The sequence below is a fragment of the Nicotiana tabacum genome, chromosome 8 (assembly GCF_000715075.1).
Source record: "Nicotiana tabacum cultivar K326 chromosome 8, ASM71507v2, whole genome shotgun sequence".
Taxonomy (NCBI): Eukaryota; Viridiplantae; Streptophyta; class Magnoliopsida; order Solanales; family Solanaceae; genus Nicotiana; species Nicotiana tabacum.
Window position 1 is genome coordinate 75729127 of NC_134087.1, and position 19510 is coordinate 75748636.

Genomic DNA, 19510 nt, shown 5'->3' on the forward strand with positions numbered 1-19510 from the left:
TTTGAAGCACGGGTCATGTGGAACTGGGGCAAGTAAAACATAAAGAAAATCGTTAAATGCAAGATTCGCCAAATTGGCATGAGGGTCGTTCATGAGAGTGAGAGTGTTGCCCAACGGTGCTTTAGAGATGACAAATGTCAAATATAATTGTCAAGTCCAGCACCATCGGAGGAGGCTACAAATCTTTGTTTCAATTGTGTTGTCTGCACTTGGCATGTTTTGAAGACTGGAATGACGAAGGCATTTTATTCTGCTACCTAAACACTTTATCCTTCGTTACCCCTTTTTGAGCCTTATTTATTTTCTTTCATACCCCTCGTTCGGAATCGATAGCAACGACTAGGAAATACGAGCCTGGAAGGTAAAGAAAAAAAAATCAACAAAAAGCGAAAAAAGAAGAAGAGAAAAATAATAACAAAAAAACAAAAGAAAGTCAGAAGAAAAAGAGGAATTGGGAACTACGTTCGACCTGATTCCTCAAAGAGGATACGTAGGCGCCTCACGGCTCGGTCATAATGGCCATAATGGTCATAATGTGCATAATGTGCATGGTGTAAAAAGAAATTAAAAATAATAAATAAATAATCCCCAAGCAAGAAACTGGGGCAAGAGTTGTGCTCGTTGTAAGCAAAATTGGTTCCGAAGATTGTAATGTTAAACCCCAAATTTATTTTGTTTTTGAGCCCTTTATACCCTTTCTTTCGAAACCTATCCAAAAAACCACATTACGGTCCAAAGAAAGACCTTCTAACCAGTCTGTAAAAGATGCCAAGTCAGACAAATAAGAGTCTTACCGGTGAACATAACACTCTGTTCCACAACAGAAAGGACTCCAATCTCCAGCAGAGAGAGTCATACCGACAACACTCCAAATCCCCAGCTGGAAAGTGATACAAATGAGAGAGTCTTATTGGTGAAAATCTTTACGGACACCATAAGGCGATGAAAGCTGAGAGAAAAACCCAAAATGAGAGAGGCTTGATAGTGCCTTCGGGCACTACAAGTTGAATAAGATTGGAAATCAGATGGGGAATTGCCAATTGAAGGTCTTGAAAGACGATTGACGGCAGAGGATAGGCCACAGGTGCATGTCATGACCATTAGAGTCGGTATTTGCGTTTGATAGGTTTTTATTTATAGTTTCTTTTGTTAAAGAGTCATCTTTTTCCGTTGTCTTTTATTCTGTTTCCTTTTATCTTTTCCTTTCATAGAAATTTCCCCAATAGAGTCTGTTTGGTCAGAACCAGTGGGAAATGACTTCAAAATAGGCCATCAGCTTTCCAAGATAGGATCTGACTAGTACATACAAATGGTATAGTCAGCAAGGAACAAGCGCGAGGCCAGTGTCAAGAAAGATATCTCCAGTAAAAGGAGATTGACAAAAGGATCAACGAGTGTCAAGAGGGATATCCTTGCCAAAATCAAAGGTTATTAAAACCTCAAGGCCAAGGCCCGTGGACAAACAAGGAGAGCAATAAGCATGATTTGGGAAATTCATGCGAGACTAAAAGGTCGGGAAAATGCAAGTTTCCGAGCCATGCCACGAAAGAAGAGGGATATCCCCAGCAGAAATAGATTATCCCCAGCAAATAATATCATCCCCAACAAGTTGTGGGACGCAGAGCAAGGAAGGAAAAAGGGAAAAACCATCCCAGTAGGAGTATCACAACCAACCACCGGGTTTTAAACTAACAAATTTTGTTTAATTTGAAACAGGTAAAGGAAATGGCATCGATGTCGAAAATGCATGCCATAAGGGATATTGTCAAACTGGGGCAGAAAATTTTCTTTTTAGTTAGAAAATTTTCTGGAAAATCAGGTACCCATTTGGGGAAGAATAAAGATAGCACCAAGGAAGTGGTTTTTGAACCAGGGTTGCCCCCAACATAATAAGTTTCCAATGGAGGAAGTTGATCCCCAGCAGACAGAACAAAGGGATGGCATTTGTGCTCAGAAAAGCAAAGAACCATTATCATCCCCAGCGGCTTCCAGAAGAATGAAGCATCGATCTATAGGGATAAAATTCCCCAACAGCGTTATCCTCAACAACGTTATCCAAGAAGATAACACTTTTATCCCCAGCAGTGTTGAGAGAATTTAAAATAAAAAAAAAAAAAAATAGCCGGGAGATTTGAAGGAGGGGAAGAAAGGAGACTCCCACAGTGGTATTATCCCCAGCAAGCAAGAACAAAGCAGCGCAAAGGAAAAAGAAAAGAAAAGAAGAAATTGCAAAGGTAAGTTTCTCAAATCATTGATCTTTACATTTTTCTCCTAGGATAAAAAGTCTTAGTCTGATGAATTTATTTCCCGATATAATCTTGGTCCGATGAATTTTTTCTCCCAATATAAGATATCAAATCTTGGTCCGATGAATTTTTTCTCCCAAGATAAGATATCAAATCTTAGTCCGATGAATTTTTCTCCTAAGATATCAAATCTTAGTCCGATGAATCTTTCTCCTAAGATAAAAATCTTAGTCCGATGAAATTTTCTCCTAAGATATCAAATCTTAGTCCGATGAATCTTTCTCCTAAGATCACAACAAAATGGACCTAGTTTGACGATTTATCTCCTAGAGTCACAATCTTGGTCCAGTGGAATTTTTTCTCCCAAGATAAGATATCAAATCTTAGTCCGATGAATTTTTCTCCTAAGATATCAAATCTTAGTCCGATGAATCTTTCTCCTAAGATAGAAATCTTAGTCCGATGAAATTTTCTCCTAAGATATCAAATCTTAGTCCGATGAATCTTTCTCCTAAGATCACAACAAAATGGACCTAGTTTGACGATTTATCTCTTAGAGTCACAATCTTGGTCCGATGAAATTTTTCTCCCAAGATAATATATCAAATCTTAGTCCGGTGAATTTTTCTCCTAAGATATCAAATCTTAGTCCGATGAATCTTTCTCCTAAGATAGAAATCTTAATCCGATGAAATTTTCTCCTAAGATAACAAATCTTAGTCCGATGAATCTTTCTCCTAAGATAAAAATCTTAGTCCGATGAAATTTTTTCCTAAGATATCAAATCTTAGTCCGATGAATCTTTCTCCTAAGATCACAACAGAATGGACCTAGTTTGACGATTTATCTCCTAGAGTCAAAATCTTGGTCTGATGAAATTTTTCTCCCAAGATAATATAATAAAATCTTAGTCGGATGAATCTTCTCCTAGGATCAAAATCTAGTCTGATGAATTTTCTCCTAGGATAATTTGAAAAAAAAGAAGAAGAAGTTTGAATTTGAAAAAAAAAGGGTTGTTGAAGTCAGGAGCCCCCCCTGAAGAATAGAATGGCGATTTATTGGTTGAAGTCAGGAGCCCCCTGAAGAACAGAATGGCGATTTATCGGTTGAAGTCAGGAGCCCCCCTGAAGAACAGAATGGCGATGTATTGGTTGAAATCAGGAGCCCCCCCTGAAGAATAGAATGGCGATTTATTGGTTGAAATCAGGATCCCCCATGAAGAATAGAATGACGATTTATTGGTTGAAGTCAGGAGCCCGCCTGAAGAAAGGAAAGGCTTTTTTAAAAAAGGGGTTGTTGAAATCTCGCCATCCAAAGAAAGGAATGGCATTTTTGAAAAATTGTTGAAGTCAGGAGCCCCCCTGAAGAATAGAATGGCGATTTATTGGTTGAAGTCAGGAGCCCCCTGAAGAACAGAATGGCGATTTATCGGTTGAAGTCAGGAGCCCCCCTGAAGAACAGAATGGCGATGTATTGGTTGAAGTCAGGAGCCCCCTGAAGAATAAAATGACGATTTATTGGTTGAAGTCAGGAGCCCGCTTGAAGAGAGGAAAGGCGTTTTTAAAAGTTGTTGAAATCTCGCCAACCTAAAGAAAGGAATGGCGATGTATTGGTTGAAGTCAGGAGCCCCCCTGAAGAATAGAATGGCGATTTATCGGTTGAAGTCAGGAGCCCCTCTGAAGAACAGAATGGCGATGTATTGGTTGAAGTCAGGAGCCCCCCTGAAGAATAGAATGACGATTTATTGGTTGAAGTCAGGAGCCCGCCTGAAGAGAGGAATGACGATTATTTTCGAAGTTGTGGTTGAAGTCAGGAGCCCCCCCTGAAGAATAGAATGGCGATGTATTGGTTGAAGTCAGGAGCCCCCCTGAAGAATAGAATGGCGATTTATTGATGGAAGTCAGGAGCCCGCCTGAAGAAAGGAAAGGCGTTTTATTTTTAAAAGTTGTTGAAATCTCGTCAACCTAAAAAAAGGAATGGCATTTTAAAGTTGTTGTTGAAGTCAGGAGCCCCCCTGAAGAATAGAATGGCGATGTATTGGTTGAAGTCAGGAGCCCCCCTGAAGAACAAAATGGCGATTTATTGGTTGAAGTCAGGAGCCCGCCTGAAGAAAGGAAAGACGTTTTTAAAAGGGTTGTTGAAATCTCGCCATCCAAAGGAAGGAATGGCATTTTTTAAAAGTTATTGAAGTCAGGAGCCCCCCTGAAGAACAGAATGACGATTTATTGGTTGAAGTCAGGAGCCCGCCTGAAGAGAGGAAAGGCGTTTTATTTTAAAAGATGTTGATGAAGTCAGGAGCCTGCCTGAAAAGAGGAATGGCGTTTATTTCAAAAGTTGTTTATTTGAAGAGCCCGCCCAAAGAACAGAGGCATACATTCAGTCTTTTCATTTCAAGCGTTGAAGTTGGGAGCCCGCCCAGATAACAAAGGCATACATTTCAGTCTTTACATTTCGAGCATTGAAGTTGGGAGCCCGCCCAGATATTTCAAGCATTGAAGTTGGGAGCCCGCCCAGATAACAGAGGCATACATTTCAGTCTTTACATTTCAAGCATTGAAGTTGGGAGCCCGCCCAGATAACAGAGGCATACATTCAGTCTTTTCATTTCAGGTGTTGAAGTTGGGAGCCCGCCCATAGAACAGAGGCATACATTTCAGTCTTTATATTTCGAGCATTGAAGTTGGGAGCCCGCCCAGATAACAGAGGCATACATTTCAGTCTTTACATTTCAAGCGTTGAAGTTGGGAGCCCGCCCAGATAACAGAGGCATACATTTCAGTCTTTAATTTTCAAGTATTGAAGTTGGGAGCCCGCCCATACAACAGAGGCATACATTTCAAGATCAAGTCAGAGGACAATAAAACAGAGGGTTACAATAGGAATCCCCAGCAGGAAACAATAAAATTCCCCGGCACCGGGAAACAGAAGGTTGCAACAAGAGGTCACAGTACAAACTCAAGTACATGTGTCAAAAGAAGAAAAGCACCGGAAGAAATGCAAGCAGACAAGAAAGCAAGGCAACAAGAACAAATTGCAGTCTAGCCTAGCTTCTTGTTTTCTTTTAAAGCACGATGTAACAAGGAGATCGGTAAGCAGTGGTAATAGCATGCAACAACAGTAACCTTGCAGTCTCACGGTAGTCCCAGCTACCAAAACTTCTCGAACTACATTGACTTGATTCCTGTTTAGCCCAAGATATGTAGGAAACCTTTGAAGCAAAGATTCGGTCAAATCTTTTTCAAAAAAATGCTTCACACGGAGTACTCGGATGGGCAAAAATCGCTCGTTTTATCTTTGCACGAAAACCCTTCGTGTCTTCGGGCAAAGAGGGGCAGCTGTAAGCACGTGATTTTTGCCCTATATGAGAATTACTCCCAAAAAATTCAAAAATAAAATGATTTTTCTTTGGTGTGCAATTTTGTGATATTTTTGAATAATTATTTGTATTTGTCTGTGCATGTTTATTTGTTAAATTATTAAAAATACAAAAATATGTCGCATTTTACATGTAGGATTTAATTCTATAATTGTTAGTAATTAAATTTGTTTTACAAAAATTAAAAATTACAAAAATAGGCATCGTTTGCATTTTTAGCATATAATGTCCAAATATACAATTTTATGCTTAATTATTACTTAATTGTGCGTTAATCGTTATTGGGAGTTAATTTGTACTTTTATAACTTAATTTAGTTCTCAATAATAGTTTAAGTATTTCTATAATTTAGTTTTAGAGAAATAAAAGAAGAAAAGAGAGCGAAAATATAAAGAAAGTCGGAATTGGGTCTCTTCTTCGATTTCAAGCTTCAGGCCCAAAAATGGCCCAATCTTCCCAAACGACCCAGTCCATTTCGAACTGGGTCGACCCAGTCCATAACCCAACACCCTTATTATCTTGCATTTCAAAAATAAAACAAAAACAAAAAGAAAAACAAAATCAAAAAACCCTAACCTAAACACTAAACTACCCGCCCCCTATCTTTCTTCTTCTTCTTTTCTTCATCTTACCAAAAGCTCCAAGCTCCATCAATGGCTTCCTTACTTCCCCTCACGCCACACACACTCACTCACGACACACACACACGCACGTCACCCTCACGACCCCCAGCTCGACTAAACGACCCCAGCCCTATCCGCCATTGATGAAGCTCGTCGAGCTCAAGCTTGAGCTCGACGTCCATGTCGCTGCTGCTTCTGTTTCAACCAAACGACCCGCTACGTCCAGCTCGAACACCCAAACCACCACCAAACGACCATCGTTGTCATGCCGCTGCTCCGTGTCGTTGTTGCTGCTATCGCTGCTGGGTCGCCGCTGCTGTTGCCGCTGCCATGTCGCTGCTACCTGCTCCTCCATTGTTCGCTCTTCACCACAGCTGCTATTGCTTCTGTTTCACGATGCTGCATCGTCCGCTGCTTCCCGTCGAAGCAGTGGGTTCGAAGCCACCCCGTCGTTCTTCTGCTTCATCTTTTCCGTCCAAACGCCACAACCAAACGACCAAGCTGCTCACGTTTCATGCTACTGCCTCACCAACGTTGTTGTTTCTTCGTCTTCTTCGTTTCTTCGTCATTGTTTTAAATCGGTTAGTTGGTTTAAGTTTCAATTTTGTCCATATTTTTGTTTGATGTTTTTCGGATCCGAAATCGTTAAATAATTCAATTCTTGTTTTGTTTGTTCGTCATTGAAATAATTTTCTAGTTTGTTCATGTGTTTTGTTGAATTAATTTTCAGATTCAAATGGAAAATTAATTAGTTATTTTTCATGTTTATTTCATGTTAATTTTATTCATTTTTTGAAAAAAAAAAGGAATTGTTAGTTAATGTTTGTTAGATTCAAATTGAAGTTTAAATTAATTGTTTCTTCAATTTGTTTCATGTGTTTTATGTATTTTCAGAAATTGTTAACATTGTTTAAATCATGTGAATCCGTCATGTTTTGTTGTTTAAAAATAGATTTAATTCATGTTCATCTTTGTTTGGAGTTCGTTTTTAATTTAGTAATTTAATGTGAAGTTATGTTTTGCTTTTTTAATTTTGGATCATATATCTTTGTTATATTTTTGGATGGATTTAATTTAAGAAAGATTAATTGATTATTTGAAGATTAATAATTTGAATATGTTTATTTGTTTTGTTTAAGTTTAATTCGAAGTTTGAACAAAATTTGTTTGTTATTGTTATTGAATATTTTCATTCATGTTCATACTTTGTTTGGTTGATCTTGAATCCGAAATTTGTACAGTTTGATTTCTTGTTTATCATTTATGATTATTTCTTGAATTTGTCTCATAATCTTGTTTAAGTTTAATATAGGAATTGTTGGTTGTAATGTTGTTAGAGTTAATTTTAAGTTCAATATTATTGAATTTAGAAATCTAAATATACTTGTTTGATTGTTGTTGTTAAATCTGAAAATAGGTTTGTTTGTTGCTAAAAATATTGTTCAATCAAATTTTAGTTGTTCTTTGTTGTTCAATCATGTTCATGTGATTTGTTGTTGAAATGTTGAAGAAATCATGTTCATGAGATTTGTTGTTTGAATTTATGTAGAAATTGGTCATATTGGCTATATTTTGGTTGGGTGTGATTAATTGATTTGTTATAGCTAATGGGGTAGTTTGGTAATTTGTAGACCGTTCAGGGGTAAAATGGTAATTGCAATAAGGTCGGAGGGGTAGTTTGGTAATTGAACATTTTGTAATTCTTTATGTTAAGCATGGAGGACAAAATGTAATGGGGTGGGTTTTTGATATAGTTGTTTAATATAAAGGGGGGACAAGACAAAATTTAGTGGAGAAGAATCTTGTATTTGTTTAGTGAAGCATGGGGGACAAAAGATAATGGGGTGGTGATGATATATTTATTTAATGTAATGGGGATGAGTGGGAAGATAATGGGTTTGGTAGACACAATGAGTTGATTTTAATTGATTAAAAGATTTATGGGATGAGATATATATAGGAAGTCTTGAACACAAAGACAAGAACAAACAGACAAAGACAAAGAAGAACGAGAGACTGAACAGAAAGAAAATAAGAGAGAGAGAAAAAAAGGGCTGAACATTTAAGAGAGAGAAAATTCCGAAAAAATATTTAAACTTTCAAAAAAAAAAACTAAAAAAAATCTTCTGCTTTCTTTCATTGTTTGAAATCAGAATTAATTGTTGTTTCATCAAAGCTTGAAGCTTTTGTTTTTTTTGGGATTACTGCTCCACTGGTTTGCAAACTCTGTTCCTGGGTTGTTACTGTTGCTGGGCTGTTGTTGCTGTGTTGTACTGTTATTACTGCTATTGATTCTCATCTTCATTTTCTTTTGCTTCCAATATCAGGTACACAACTGAAAAGCTGGTTATTGTAATCCGAATATGAAGCATGAATACGAAAAATGAAGAGTTGAAATTCTGAATTAGCTTTAATTATATTTTGATTTTTATTTGTATGTACAAATTATTTAGCTTGCAAAAAAATCAGAATCATATAGCTATTTAATACACATAGTGGAACGTTCGACGATAGTTTAACAGTTGAACTATCTGCATATATTGCCTAAATAAATAAATGGTGTAGTAACTTCGTCGAGTCAAAAATCAAACGAATAGGCCATCTAGTAGGAACTTGGTAGAAATATTGTTTAGAGTAAATATTATTGGCTAATTTCAGCATGTAGATAAATTAAGACATTTTTTTTATTTTATTTTGTAGAGACAGATTTAATAGAAAATAATGTAGGCATTTTAGGATTGTCTTTTAAAAATAAATGAGATGAGCCTCGCCCAATAAAATGCACCAATTGCGGGGCTCTCAATAAATGTTTAATTGAGTATTTAGAATTCGGGATGGACTGTTTAGTGAATTCCACGGTCTTACCCATAAATAATAATATGTTAATCGCTTTAGGCACGATGTTAATAATAATACATTCTTAAACACGGGTGCGCATTTTTGCGACCCAAATCCAAATCCCAAAACATTGAATAAAATGTGTTCCGGATTACGGGTGCATTTCATGTGACGTAATCCAAAGACATGTTTTAAACAATGTTCACATTCTTGTAAAAATAATAATAATAACAATAAAAGCGGTTAAAAGTTAAAATTGCACTATAGCTTTTGAACATGTATTAAAATCAGATATTTTAGTCATCACAACAGTTTAAGCGACCGTGTTAGAACCACGGGATTCGGGGGTGCCTAACACCTTCCCTCGGGTCAACAGAATTCCTTACTTAGAATTTCTGGTTCGCAGACTTCATTTGGAAAGTCGAATATTTTCCTCGATTCGGGATTAAATTGGTGACTTGGGACACCCTAAATCTCCCAAGTGGCGACTCTAAAATAAATAAACAAATCCCGTTTCGATTGTCCTTTAATTGAAAAAAACTCCCTACGCCCCCCGCGGGGGCGGAAAAAGGAGGTGTGACAGTAGGTGGTGGTAGTCGACAATGGTGGCGGCTATGGTTGGGGATGATGGTGGTGATAGTTGAGTATGGTGGTGGTGGGTGGCATGGTGGTAGTTGATAATGGTAAGTAGTGGTGACAGTTAATAATGACTATAGATAATAGCATCTCAATGAAATTAAGTCTCTGTTATAGATCTTAATGATACAGATCTATTCAGACTTATTAAGTGGTTGTGAAGTAAAAAACAAACACACTTAATGATTAAGATCTGAATAATTAATATTCAGATTTTAAAAACAAACGCACTTAATGTCTGAGATCTGAATGATTAAGATTCAGACCTCCATTAAGTGCAAACAAATGAGGCCTAAATATTGGTAGGAAAAGGAGAATTATAATTAATAAATGACATTTATTTCAAATCTTTTACTTATGTTCGTTTGGAATTAATGCTTCTACCTATCGCTCTTATAAACCTCCACTTTTTGTATATCACAAAATTCCTTTGTCGTTTTAAAATTCTTTTTAATCTCTTTTAATTTAATGGTCATTCAACAACCTATTAAAACAACAACAACAATCCATTATAATCTCACTTAGTGAGGTCTGGGGAGGATAGTGTGTACGCAGACTTTACTCTAGGATAGAGAGACTGTTTCCAAATAGATACTCGATATTCTTCCCTCCAAGAACTTTCCACCTTGCTTCTAAGGAAACTTGAACTCACAACCCCTTTATTGAAAGTGGAGGTTGCTTACCATCATCAACCGCTCGTTCAACAACCTATTGTCTCCATTAAATCCAATCCATAGGATGATAGGAGTGGGGAACATTCTTTTTCATATGCCCATTAATCTATTGGAATAGCAAACACTAACCCACTTTTCACTTTTGGCCTTTTCCGAACAATGACATAATCAATCTTTAATTCAATCCTCTTCTGGATATAAATAAATACCAAAATTCAGAAAGCGACCACTAAACAAGCTCAAAATGTCCATTCTACCCTTTCTCGGGTTCTCCCCTTATCCTCTTACTAATTTTGTATTCTTTTTCCAGAGAACATAGATTATAACGAAGGGGACACGTGGGGGTCAAAGAGACCGTCAAGGACTGTATTTACGCAGTATATAAAATAAAATCCTCTTCTCAGTCACTGGTCTAGCTCTACTACCTCACTCTTTTTCTCTCTTGTCGTACATTAGGGTTTCAGCTCTTGACTGGTTCTTCATCCGCTTCATTTGAGCTTTAGGTATGGTAGTTTTACCTTAGTTTGATATTTTATTAAAGTATAATATGTGGGGATTTGCGATGTAGTTCTTTGAATGTGGTTTAAGCTGAAGAAGACTTAATTCCAAAAGTTACTTTTTGGTACTTTTTTTTTTTTTTGAAAAAATTATCTTTTTGCATGTGCGTGTTATGACTTGTTTTGTGTTTGGTTTCTGGCCCTTTAGTTGTAATGCTTGTGGTTTTTTTTTTTTTGCCTTGAATCTGGTCAAGCTATTTTATTTTCTTGGGAGTATTATTATGTTTTCTTCTGTGATATGCTCTATATTTCCACTTAGAAGGTGTTTGCTAAGAAGGAAAATATTTTCCCTGGAAATTTCGTAAAAAATGTTTTTCCTGAAAACTTTTTTCTAGTATTTGTATGGTAAGTGGAAAATGTATGTTGCAGATTGATAATAGTGTCAGGATGCCAGCTATTGGATAGTGTCTTGCATTGAAAATTTTGATGAACTTTTTAGTGTTAAAATTTTGAAGTGTTATTGGGCTTTCTGATTTTAGGTTAAATTGTGCTGCAATTGTATACAATATAATAAGTTGTAGTTTATGAAAAAATATACCGGTTAAAATGTTGACCTTAAATGTAGTACTAAATTTTTGAAAAAAGTTACTATTCGCATGGTGCTCACATGTGCATTATTTTAATTAATGCAGAGATTTAGCAAATGATAGTTTTCTTATCATGCCTCAACTTTGAGGCATGATGTTGCAATTTTAAGCGGCTTACAGAAAGTGATGTGTCTTTTTTGTTTAAAAATGATTGAATGAATGTTATGTTGTTGGGTTCTAGTCTCTAGTCCTTTTTGTTTTTTTGGAAGTCAGGAATTCCGACCAAGAGAAAGGGGACAGGTAGGAAAAGGTTTTTCTAATGTTTCATTTCCATTTTTTTTTTCCTCCTTTTTCTGAAAACCGCAATTTCAGTTGTATAATAACCTTCTAGATTTTGTGCAACTTTATAGCAATTGTATTTGCAAAGTGACATGGCATAGTACTTACCTATTTGCATTCATTTGGGAAGTGAATTACTTGCTATGATTCTTGCTTGGTTTATGATCTCATTGTTGGCTGCTGCGTTGGCTACAGCACTTTGAATCTTTTTTTTTTGCTAGCCGTGCAGAATCAAATCACTATGTTCATTATCCATTATTATTATTTTTTGAATTGTCATGTCATGTGTTATCGCATAAAAACTCATTTGGTATCTATGATCAAAGACGGGAAATGATATTTTGTCTTTATCCTATCCCTATTGTCTGGTTATGTTCTATTAGTTTGCGGTTAGTAGTTGTCTGCATTCAGTTTCTCTTATTGACTGCTCCTAACTGCATCTTTTGCCTACAAAAGATCTTTGCATAAAATTTCCAGTTCTTCTGAGGATCTTCTGAAACTTGTCCTCTTTTTTATAGAGGATTGTGGTAATGGCTGAAGAAGACAATATTGGAGTAACAGAGGCTCTGCCCCCTCCTCCCCCTATTCCACCTGATTTCTATCCAGCAAAAGCGGAACCAGAGCCGGTGAAGAAAAAGGTTTTACGTGTTCCCATGGCTAGGCGTGGCCTTGGAAGCAAGGGACAAAAGATTCCGATCCTTACCAATCACTTTAAAGTGAACGTGTCTAATGTTGACGGACACTTCTTTCATTACAGCGTATGCTTTCACATACCACTCCTTGATATGTTCCTATCTTTTCTCTTCTGAATACAATCATGTAAATCCATGTCATTTTTGACTCTGTCTGTTAACAGGTCGCCCTATTTTATGAGGATGGTCGACCTGTCGAGGGAAAAGGAATTGGCAGAAAAGTTCTTGATAGAGTGCATGAAACATATGATACAGAATTGGCTGGGAAGGATTTTGCATACGATGGGGAGAAAAGCTTGTTCACCATTGGTTCACTACCAAGAAATAAATTAGAGTTCACAGTTGTCCTAGAGGACGTCATATCTAATCGGTTGGTTCTCAGAGTGGCTTAGTTTTACGTGTTCCCAAGTTCTTATTTTGATTTTTCACTTTGTGCTCCTCCTTATATACAGGAACAATGGGAACAATGGGAACTCTAGCCCTGGCAGACATGGAAGTCCAAATGAAAATGATAGGAAAAGATTAAGGCGGCCGTACCAATCAAAATCTTATAAGGTGGAGATTAGCTTTGCTGCCAAGATTCCGATGCAGGCAATTGCGAATGCTTTGCGAGGTCAAGAGTCTGAGAACTCTCAAGAAGCATTGAGAGTTTTGGATATAATTTTAAGGCAACATGCGGCCAAACAGTAAGTTATATATCTATTTATTCTCTCTTGATGAGTTGATTGCTGCACAAGTATTTTTGTGCCTCTCTTGATTGGTGCGTAATGACTGTTCTTGTATTAGGGGTTGTCTGCTTGTTCGACAGTCCTTTTTCCATAATGACCCAAAGAATTTTGCGGAAGTTGGAGGTGGTGTTCTTGGCTGTCGAGGGTTCCATTCAAGTTTTCGAACCACTCAGTCTGGATTGTCTTTGAACATTGGTAAACATTCTTGGTTTTTTATGTTTCATACTTGTCTCAAATAAGATGAGATCAATATCTTCCGGTTTCTTCGTTCGCAGATGTGTCTACCACGATGATAATCCAGCCTGGACCTGTTGTTGACTTTTTGATTGCGAACCAAAATGCAAAAGATCCTTTTTCACTTGATTGGGCGAAGGTGTGTTGTTATTTTTGTGATTTATTCATCTTCTTATGTAATCATGTTCTAAGCAAAGGATTCTCTACATTTGATCAGGCAAAACGTACGTTGAAGAATCTGAGGGTGAAGACTGCTCCCGCTAACCAAGAGTTCAAAATAACTGGATTGAGTGAAAAATCATGCCGGGAGCAGACGTATGTGTGCCATGATCTCGTTATTTCTTGTTATCTTCAACCTTGGCACGACTAAGATGCACTTGTGCAGGATGGTTGACATTGATTTGCTATAATGAAATGGGGCAAAACTCATCTTTGTTTTGACATTTTTAGGTTTACTCTAAAGCAGAGGAGCAAAAATGAGGATGCTGAAGTGCAAACATCGGAAGTGACAGTTTATGATTACTTTGTTAATCATCGTAACATAGACTTGCGATATTCCGCTGATTTACCGTGCATCAATGTTGGAAAGCCCAAGCGTCCCACCTATTTCCCTGTTGAGGTGAAAGCACTGGGTTAAAATTTACAGCTTTTATGTATTGTCTTTTATTCATGCAATTTTGAATTTTTCATTGAATGTTGCAGCTCTGCTCGTTGGTCTCATTGCAAAGGTACACAAAAGCCTTGTCCACCTTTCAGAGGTCCTCGTTGGTGGAGAAGTCTAGGCAAAAGCCTCAAGAGAGAATGCAAATTTTGAGCAATGTAGGTTTCTTCTACCCTAACGGAATCTTTTGCATGCTCTGAATATACTTAACTAATTTCCCACTGGATTGCTGAAGGCTCTAAAAATCAACAATTATGATGCTGAGCCTCTGCTTCGTGCTAGCGGCGTCTCAATCAGTAGCAACTTCACCCAGGTTGAAGGGCGTGTTCTGCCTACCCCTAAGGTATGTTATCTATTAAACTTTTCTTTTTTTCTGCTATGTTTTCGAGTCTTCATGTTGTGAGTTTGAGGTTAAATATTCGTTATGTGGCAGTTGAAGGCAGGAAATGGAGATGACCTTTTCTCACGAAATGGGAGGTGGAATTTTAATAATAAGGTATAATTGAGCACATCTTCTCATATGATTTTTCCAGTGGATCTATGGAATTTCATCTCATAATCTCATCTAAGATAATGTTGGCTTTGACTTCATATGCTTGACTACAAACAAGCTTGGGATTGCGGCATAGTATTTGTCAAGATGGGCTTTGAGTTTTTTCATTTTCATCTATAATGGCAGAGATTCTTTGATCCAGCAAAGGTAGAGCGTTGGGCTGTTGTCAACTTTTCTGCACGCTGTGACATACGTGGCCTAGTCAGAGATTTGACAAGAATTGGAGAGATGAAAGGAATTGTATGTTTTATCAAGTTCTAATACTTAAAGATTGAGTATACAAGATGAATCTCATTATTCCTGCTTTAATGTTTCAGAGTGTGGAAGCTCCATTTGAAGTGTTTGAAGAGTCTCCACAGCTTAGAAGGGCTCCACCTCTTGTCAGAGTTGAAAAGATGTTTGAAGAGATCCAGTCAAAACTTCCCGGTGCCCCGAAATTTCTTCTTTGTCTTCTTCCTGAGAGGAAAAATTGTGACATATATGGTTCGTCTGGTTTACTTGTTCTGTTGACCACTAAACATATCACTAATTGCTAATTACTAACATAAGCGACTGATGGAACTTGAAGGACCATGGAAGCGGAAAAATCTGGCTGATTATGGTATAGTAACCCAATGCTTGGCTCCTGGAAGAGTCAATGATCAGTATCTCACAAACCTTCTCCTTAAGATCAACGCGAAGGTGGGAGTTCTCTGAGCATCTGGTTCAGTGCTTCCTTTCTTCCATCATTTCCGTCTTAACATCCCACAATTTCTGTTGGCAGCTTGGTGGTTTAAATTCTGTGTTAGCTGTTGAGCATTCACCTTCCATTCCCATGGTATCTAAGGTTCCCACCATGATTCTTGGAATGGACGTATCACATGGCTCTCCTGGCCAGTCTGATGTTCCATCAATTGCTGCAGTATGTTCTTTCACTGCGTCACTGACAATGATTACCTTTTATTCCGATTTGTTTAAACAAATTCACTATATTATTGCTTGATCAGGTTGTAAGTTCAAGGCATATGTTCTTTCATTGACAATGATTACCTTCTATTCCCAATTGTTTAAACAAATTCACTATATTATTGCTTGATCAGGTTGTAAGTTCAAGGCAGTGGCCTTCAATATCTCGTTATAGAGCTTCTGTGCGCACTCAATCTCCTAAAGTGGAGATGATTGATAACTTATTTAAAAAAGTTTCAGACACTGAGGATGATGGGATTATGAGGTGAGTTCGATTTTGTAGGCTTAGCTTTCTCTTGGATTGTTCTCTTTTGGGTCGGGGAGTGAATTACCTGAATTTGTTGGGAATTTTAACTTATACAAGAGAATAACTTTCTGCCTGTTACATTGTGATATTTGATTCAGTTTAGCTGCACTAGAGATAATTTATTTTTGGTGCTAAATAAGGAGGCATGATAGTTTACTTTTTGTATCTTGAGTGAGCAGCTTCCCCAGAATTTTGTTGGTGCTTGCTTGGTTTCACTTTCTAATGGTTTGCTGCTTTTTCTTATGGTGTAAAACTGATTTCCTAATGGATTGCGGGGTTCTATCAAAATTTTATTGGTGATTCCTTTTGGTTTCCTTGAATTAAGTTTCTGATTATAACTAAAGTTTCAAAATTGCAGGGAACTTTTGCTAGATTTTTATGTGAGTTCCGGGAAAAGGAAGCCTGAGCATATTATAATATTCAGGTGATCTAATCCAGCCTGTTTTCTATTTTGTTTGCAGCAAATTATGTCCAATCGAAGTGCTATTGGTATATGATTGGCACTATCCACATATTCTGAATGTCTAAATGCTTCAGAAATTGGTATTGAAAATAAAATGAAATTGGAGTCTGAGTTGTTATGGTTCTGCTTCATTTTCCACCCATTTTGTTCCGTTAGTTCTCTTGTTTAAGAGGATTCATGTAGCTGACCCAAACTCTTGGGAGTGAAACATAGCTGATAGTCCTCATATTCTATGGTTTGTCATTGTCATTGTGTGTTTCACCTGCCTAATTTCTTTGTCACGTAGCTGTGAACTTCCTACATGTGTGATTCTTTGATGGTTTTGCTAATGGTCTTTTTTGAAAAATGTCAGGGATGGTGTCAGTGAATCTCAATTTAATCAAGTTCTAAATATTGAACTGGACCAGCTCATTGAGGTTCTGCACTCTGATAGATTCTATCCTAATATATAATTGAACTTTTGAATCTGGAAAATACTAGAGATTCTCGTCTAAGTCATCCATCTGTTCTGTGCATGCAGGCCTGCAAATTTCTTGATGAAAAGTGGTCACCGAAGTTTGTGATCATTGTTGCTCAGAAAAATCATCATACAAAGTTTTTCCAGGCTGGATCTCCTGATAATGTTCCTCCAGGTAATAATAGAAGTCATAGCGAATTATAGTTGCAATGCGATCAAGTCATTTACACATACGTTTTGTGCAGGGACAATTATAGACAACAAAGTTTGTCATCCAAGGAACTATGACTTCTACCTGTGTGCCCATGCAGGCATGATTGTGAGTTTTCTGTTCTGTTCTACCATATGGTTGAAGCAGTAGTAGTTGTAATTACTGCTTGATTTCTCCTTTATAACTTGTTAGTTTGTTCATTTTTTTCTCTTCAGGTTCAGTCCTTTTCTCTTTAAGATGTTCTTTCCTCTACATTCAATTAATCCAGTAACTCGTTCGTTCCCAGTGATACATAAACTGTTGAACTTTATATAAGATACAACTGAGAAAAGCTTCGGTGGATATCCTTGGGTTGGGCACTAGTAGTTTATCAAAGGTTACTTTGTGCAATTTTGTTATAAGGTTGGTGGAATATTCATATCGCATGATGCTTATTTAAATTTTATTGTAGGGTACCACTCGACCTACACATTACCATGTGTTGTTGGATGAAGTTGGTTTTTCACCTGATGATCTTCAAGACCTTGTTCATAATCTGTCCTATGTGTGAGTATTGAATAAATTGAATTCTTCGTAGCTCGACAGAATCTCAACATATAAATTATAATAGCTGAAGTTTTGAGTTTTTATCACTGGTTAAATTGTTAAATGTTGCAGTAATTCTAATTGTTATTCAATCTTTGCAGATATCAAAGAAGCACCACTGCTATATCCATTGGTAAATATAAACATACTGGGAAAATGCAATATATTTCTTTTTTGCTTAATGACTTGTCATCTTTTTTGCTTGATTACACACATGCATATACGTTATATTTCCTTTTTTGCTTGATTACTTGTCATCTTGTTTCTACCGTCACTTTCTATTCCATTGTGCAGTGGCTCCGGTAAGTTATGCCCATTTGGCCGCCACACAAGTTGGACAATGGATGAAATTCGAGGACGCATCAGAGACATCGTCAAGCCATGGTGGTCTGACAAATGCAGGTCCAGTTACTGTTCCTCAGTTGCCCCGACTTCAGGAGAATGTTTCTAGTTCCATGTTTTTCTGTTGAGGCCTGTGAGCCTCCTATTTAGCTTTATGTGGTTAATGGATGGTTGGACAAATGGTTTCTGTAAATAGGTCTCGTCTTAACCGCACATGTAATCTGAACCTTGTGCGGGACCTCCCAAAACTCCTCTATCGCTTAGGTGAATTATTTGGTACAATATTTAGGTCTGTTGCCATATTCAGGTCCCCCATGCATTTTGTCGCGCATTGGTTCTCTTGAACAATTTTGCTATGTACTGCATGGGGATTAACCTGATTTATCATGGTTGTGACAATGCCAGACATATGCTGTTTATGTAAATGGTAATGCTTGGATCTTGGTAGGCGTCGAAAAATATGCTTTCATTTGGTTACTTTCTCAAAATTTTGCCTTAACCGTTTGAAGTGATTCTTTTTTAACTGCAAGCAGATATACTAATATGATCTGCTTATGATTTTCTTTCAAGCATTTGCAGCTTGCTCTCTATTTGAGATATGTAGTGTTATGAAAAGTTGTTTCTTTATTTGTAAGGTGAAAATACTTTATTGTTTTGACTTATGAATGCTCATCGATTTGACTTGAGTAAACAATCTCTAGTTCAGTAGCAGAGAATTAAATAAACATATGCTTTGTCTTAAAAATATTTCCAAAAATGTTGCGTAGAATTTTTAAGGCTACTGATATATTTTGAGACCCTTGTTAGGTAATCTTAATTTTGTCGTCTTCATATCAAACAATCCCCTAAGTATATGCCAATAATATTTTTCTGTTTTATAGATGACAAATGACTGGTTTTCATAAAATGTTTTGATCCAAAACTGGAATCTTTGACCAAGAATTCAATCGATTACATGCAGTCTTCAACCAAGATATATCAAGTCGGTAAGATGTTTTTTATGTATTAGTAACCAAGAGCTTAATTTTTTTTTAATGTAACTTCATTTCTCCTAAGCTATTTCGGTTTGACTTGTGATTTGCTTGATTAGAAAATAAACAGAATAGGCTTGAATTCTCAACCTGCAGTTAAAAATTAGGCCAACTTGAAACGACCTTTCTGACTCAGTTTGACGTATCCACACGACCACACCCTTGCATAGAAACAAGAATTAAATTTTGAAAGTGAATTTATGATTATACAGTGCAGTTAAACTAAGAATGTTACGAAACAATAAAAGAAGAAGAAGAATATTGCAGAGAAAAGTAGTGAGAGAAAATTCTTATTGAATTTTTGGGATGAATTATAATGAAATAGAACCATCCATTTATAGGGAGAGGGTGACTTAGTCACCAAGTAATAAACCCTAGAATCTCTCTAAATATAGACATCACCATAAATAAAAATTCTATTTATAACACCCCCCCCCCCTTGAATGTCTATTCAACAAATAAGGTGTCTCGTTAAAACCTTAACT

General features: G+C 36.9%; 1 protein-coding gene across 2 annotated transcripts; it reads left to right on the plus strand.

The window, feature by feature from the left end:
- The first annotated feature begins 10710 nt into the window (after positions 1–10710).
- Positions 10711–18482, plus strand: LOC107770310 (protein argonaute 4). 2 transcript variants are annotated; one of them, XM_016589602.2, is made up of 23 exons: positions 10711–10896; positions 12335–12574; positions 12673–12878; positions 12961–13194; positions 13295–13431; positions 13512–13609; positions 13688–13785; positions 13921–14089; positions 14173–14289; positions 14367–14474; positions 14565–14627; positions 14811–14924; positions 15002–15167; positions 15253–15365; positions 15448–15585; positions 15764–15894; positions 16295–16360; positions 16752–16815; positions 16920–17031; positions 17102–17175; positions 17519–17613; positions 17754–17785; positions 17947–18482. In XM_016589602.2, exons 2-23 carry the CDS (start codon positions 12347–12349, stop codon positions 18120–18122), a joined length of 2739 nt encoding a protein of 912 aa, XP_016445088.1. In that variant the 5' UTR covers positions 10711–10896; positions 12335–12346; the 3' UTR covers positions 18123–18482. The 2 variants fall into 2 exon arrangements, with proteins under 2 accessions (XP_016445088.1, XP_075075486.1); XM_075219385.1 differs by lacking the exons at positions 17519–17613; positions 17754–17785; positions 17947–18482 and adding an exon at positions 17283–17436.
- Positions 18483–19510: the final 1028 nt, after the last annotated feature.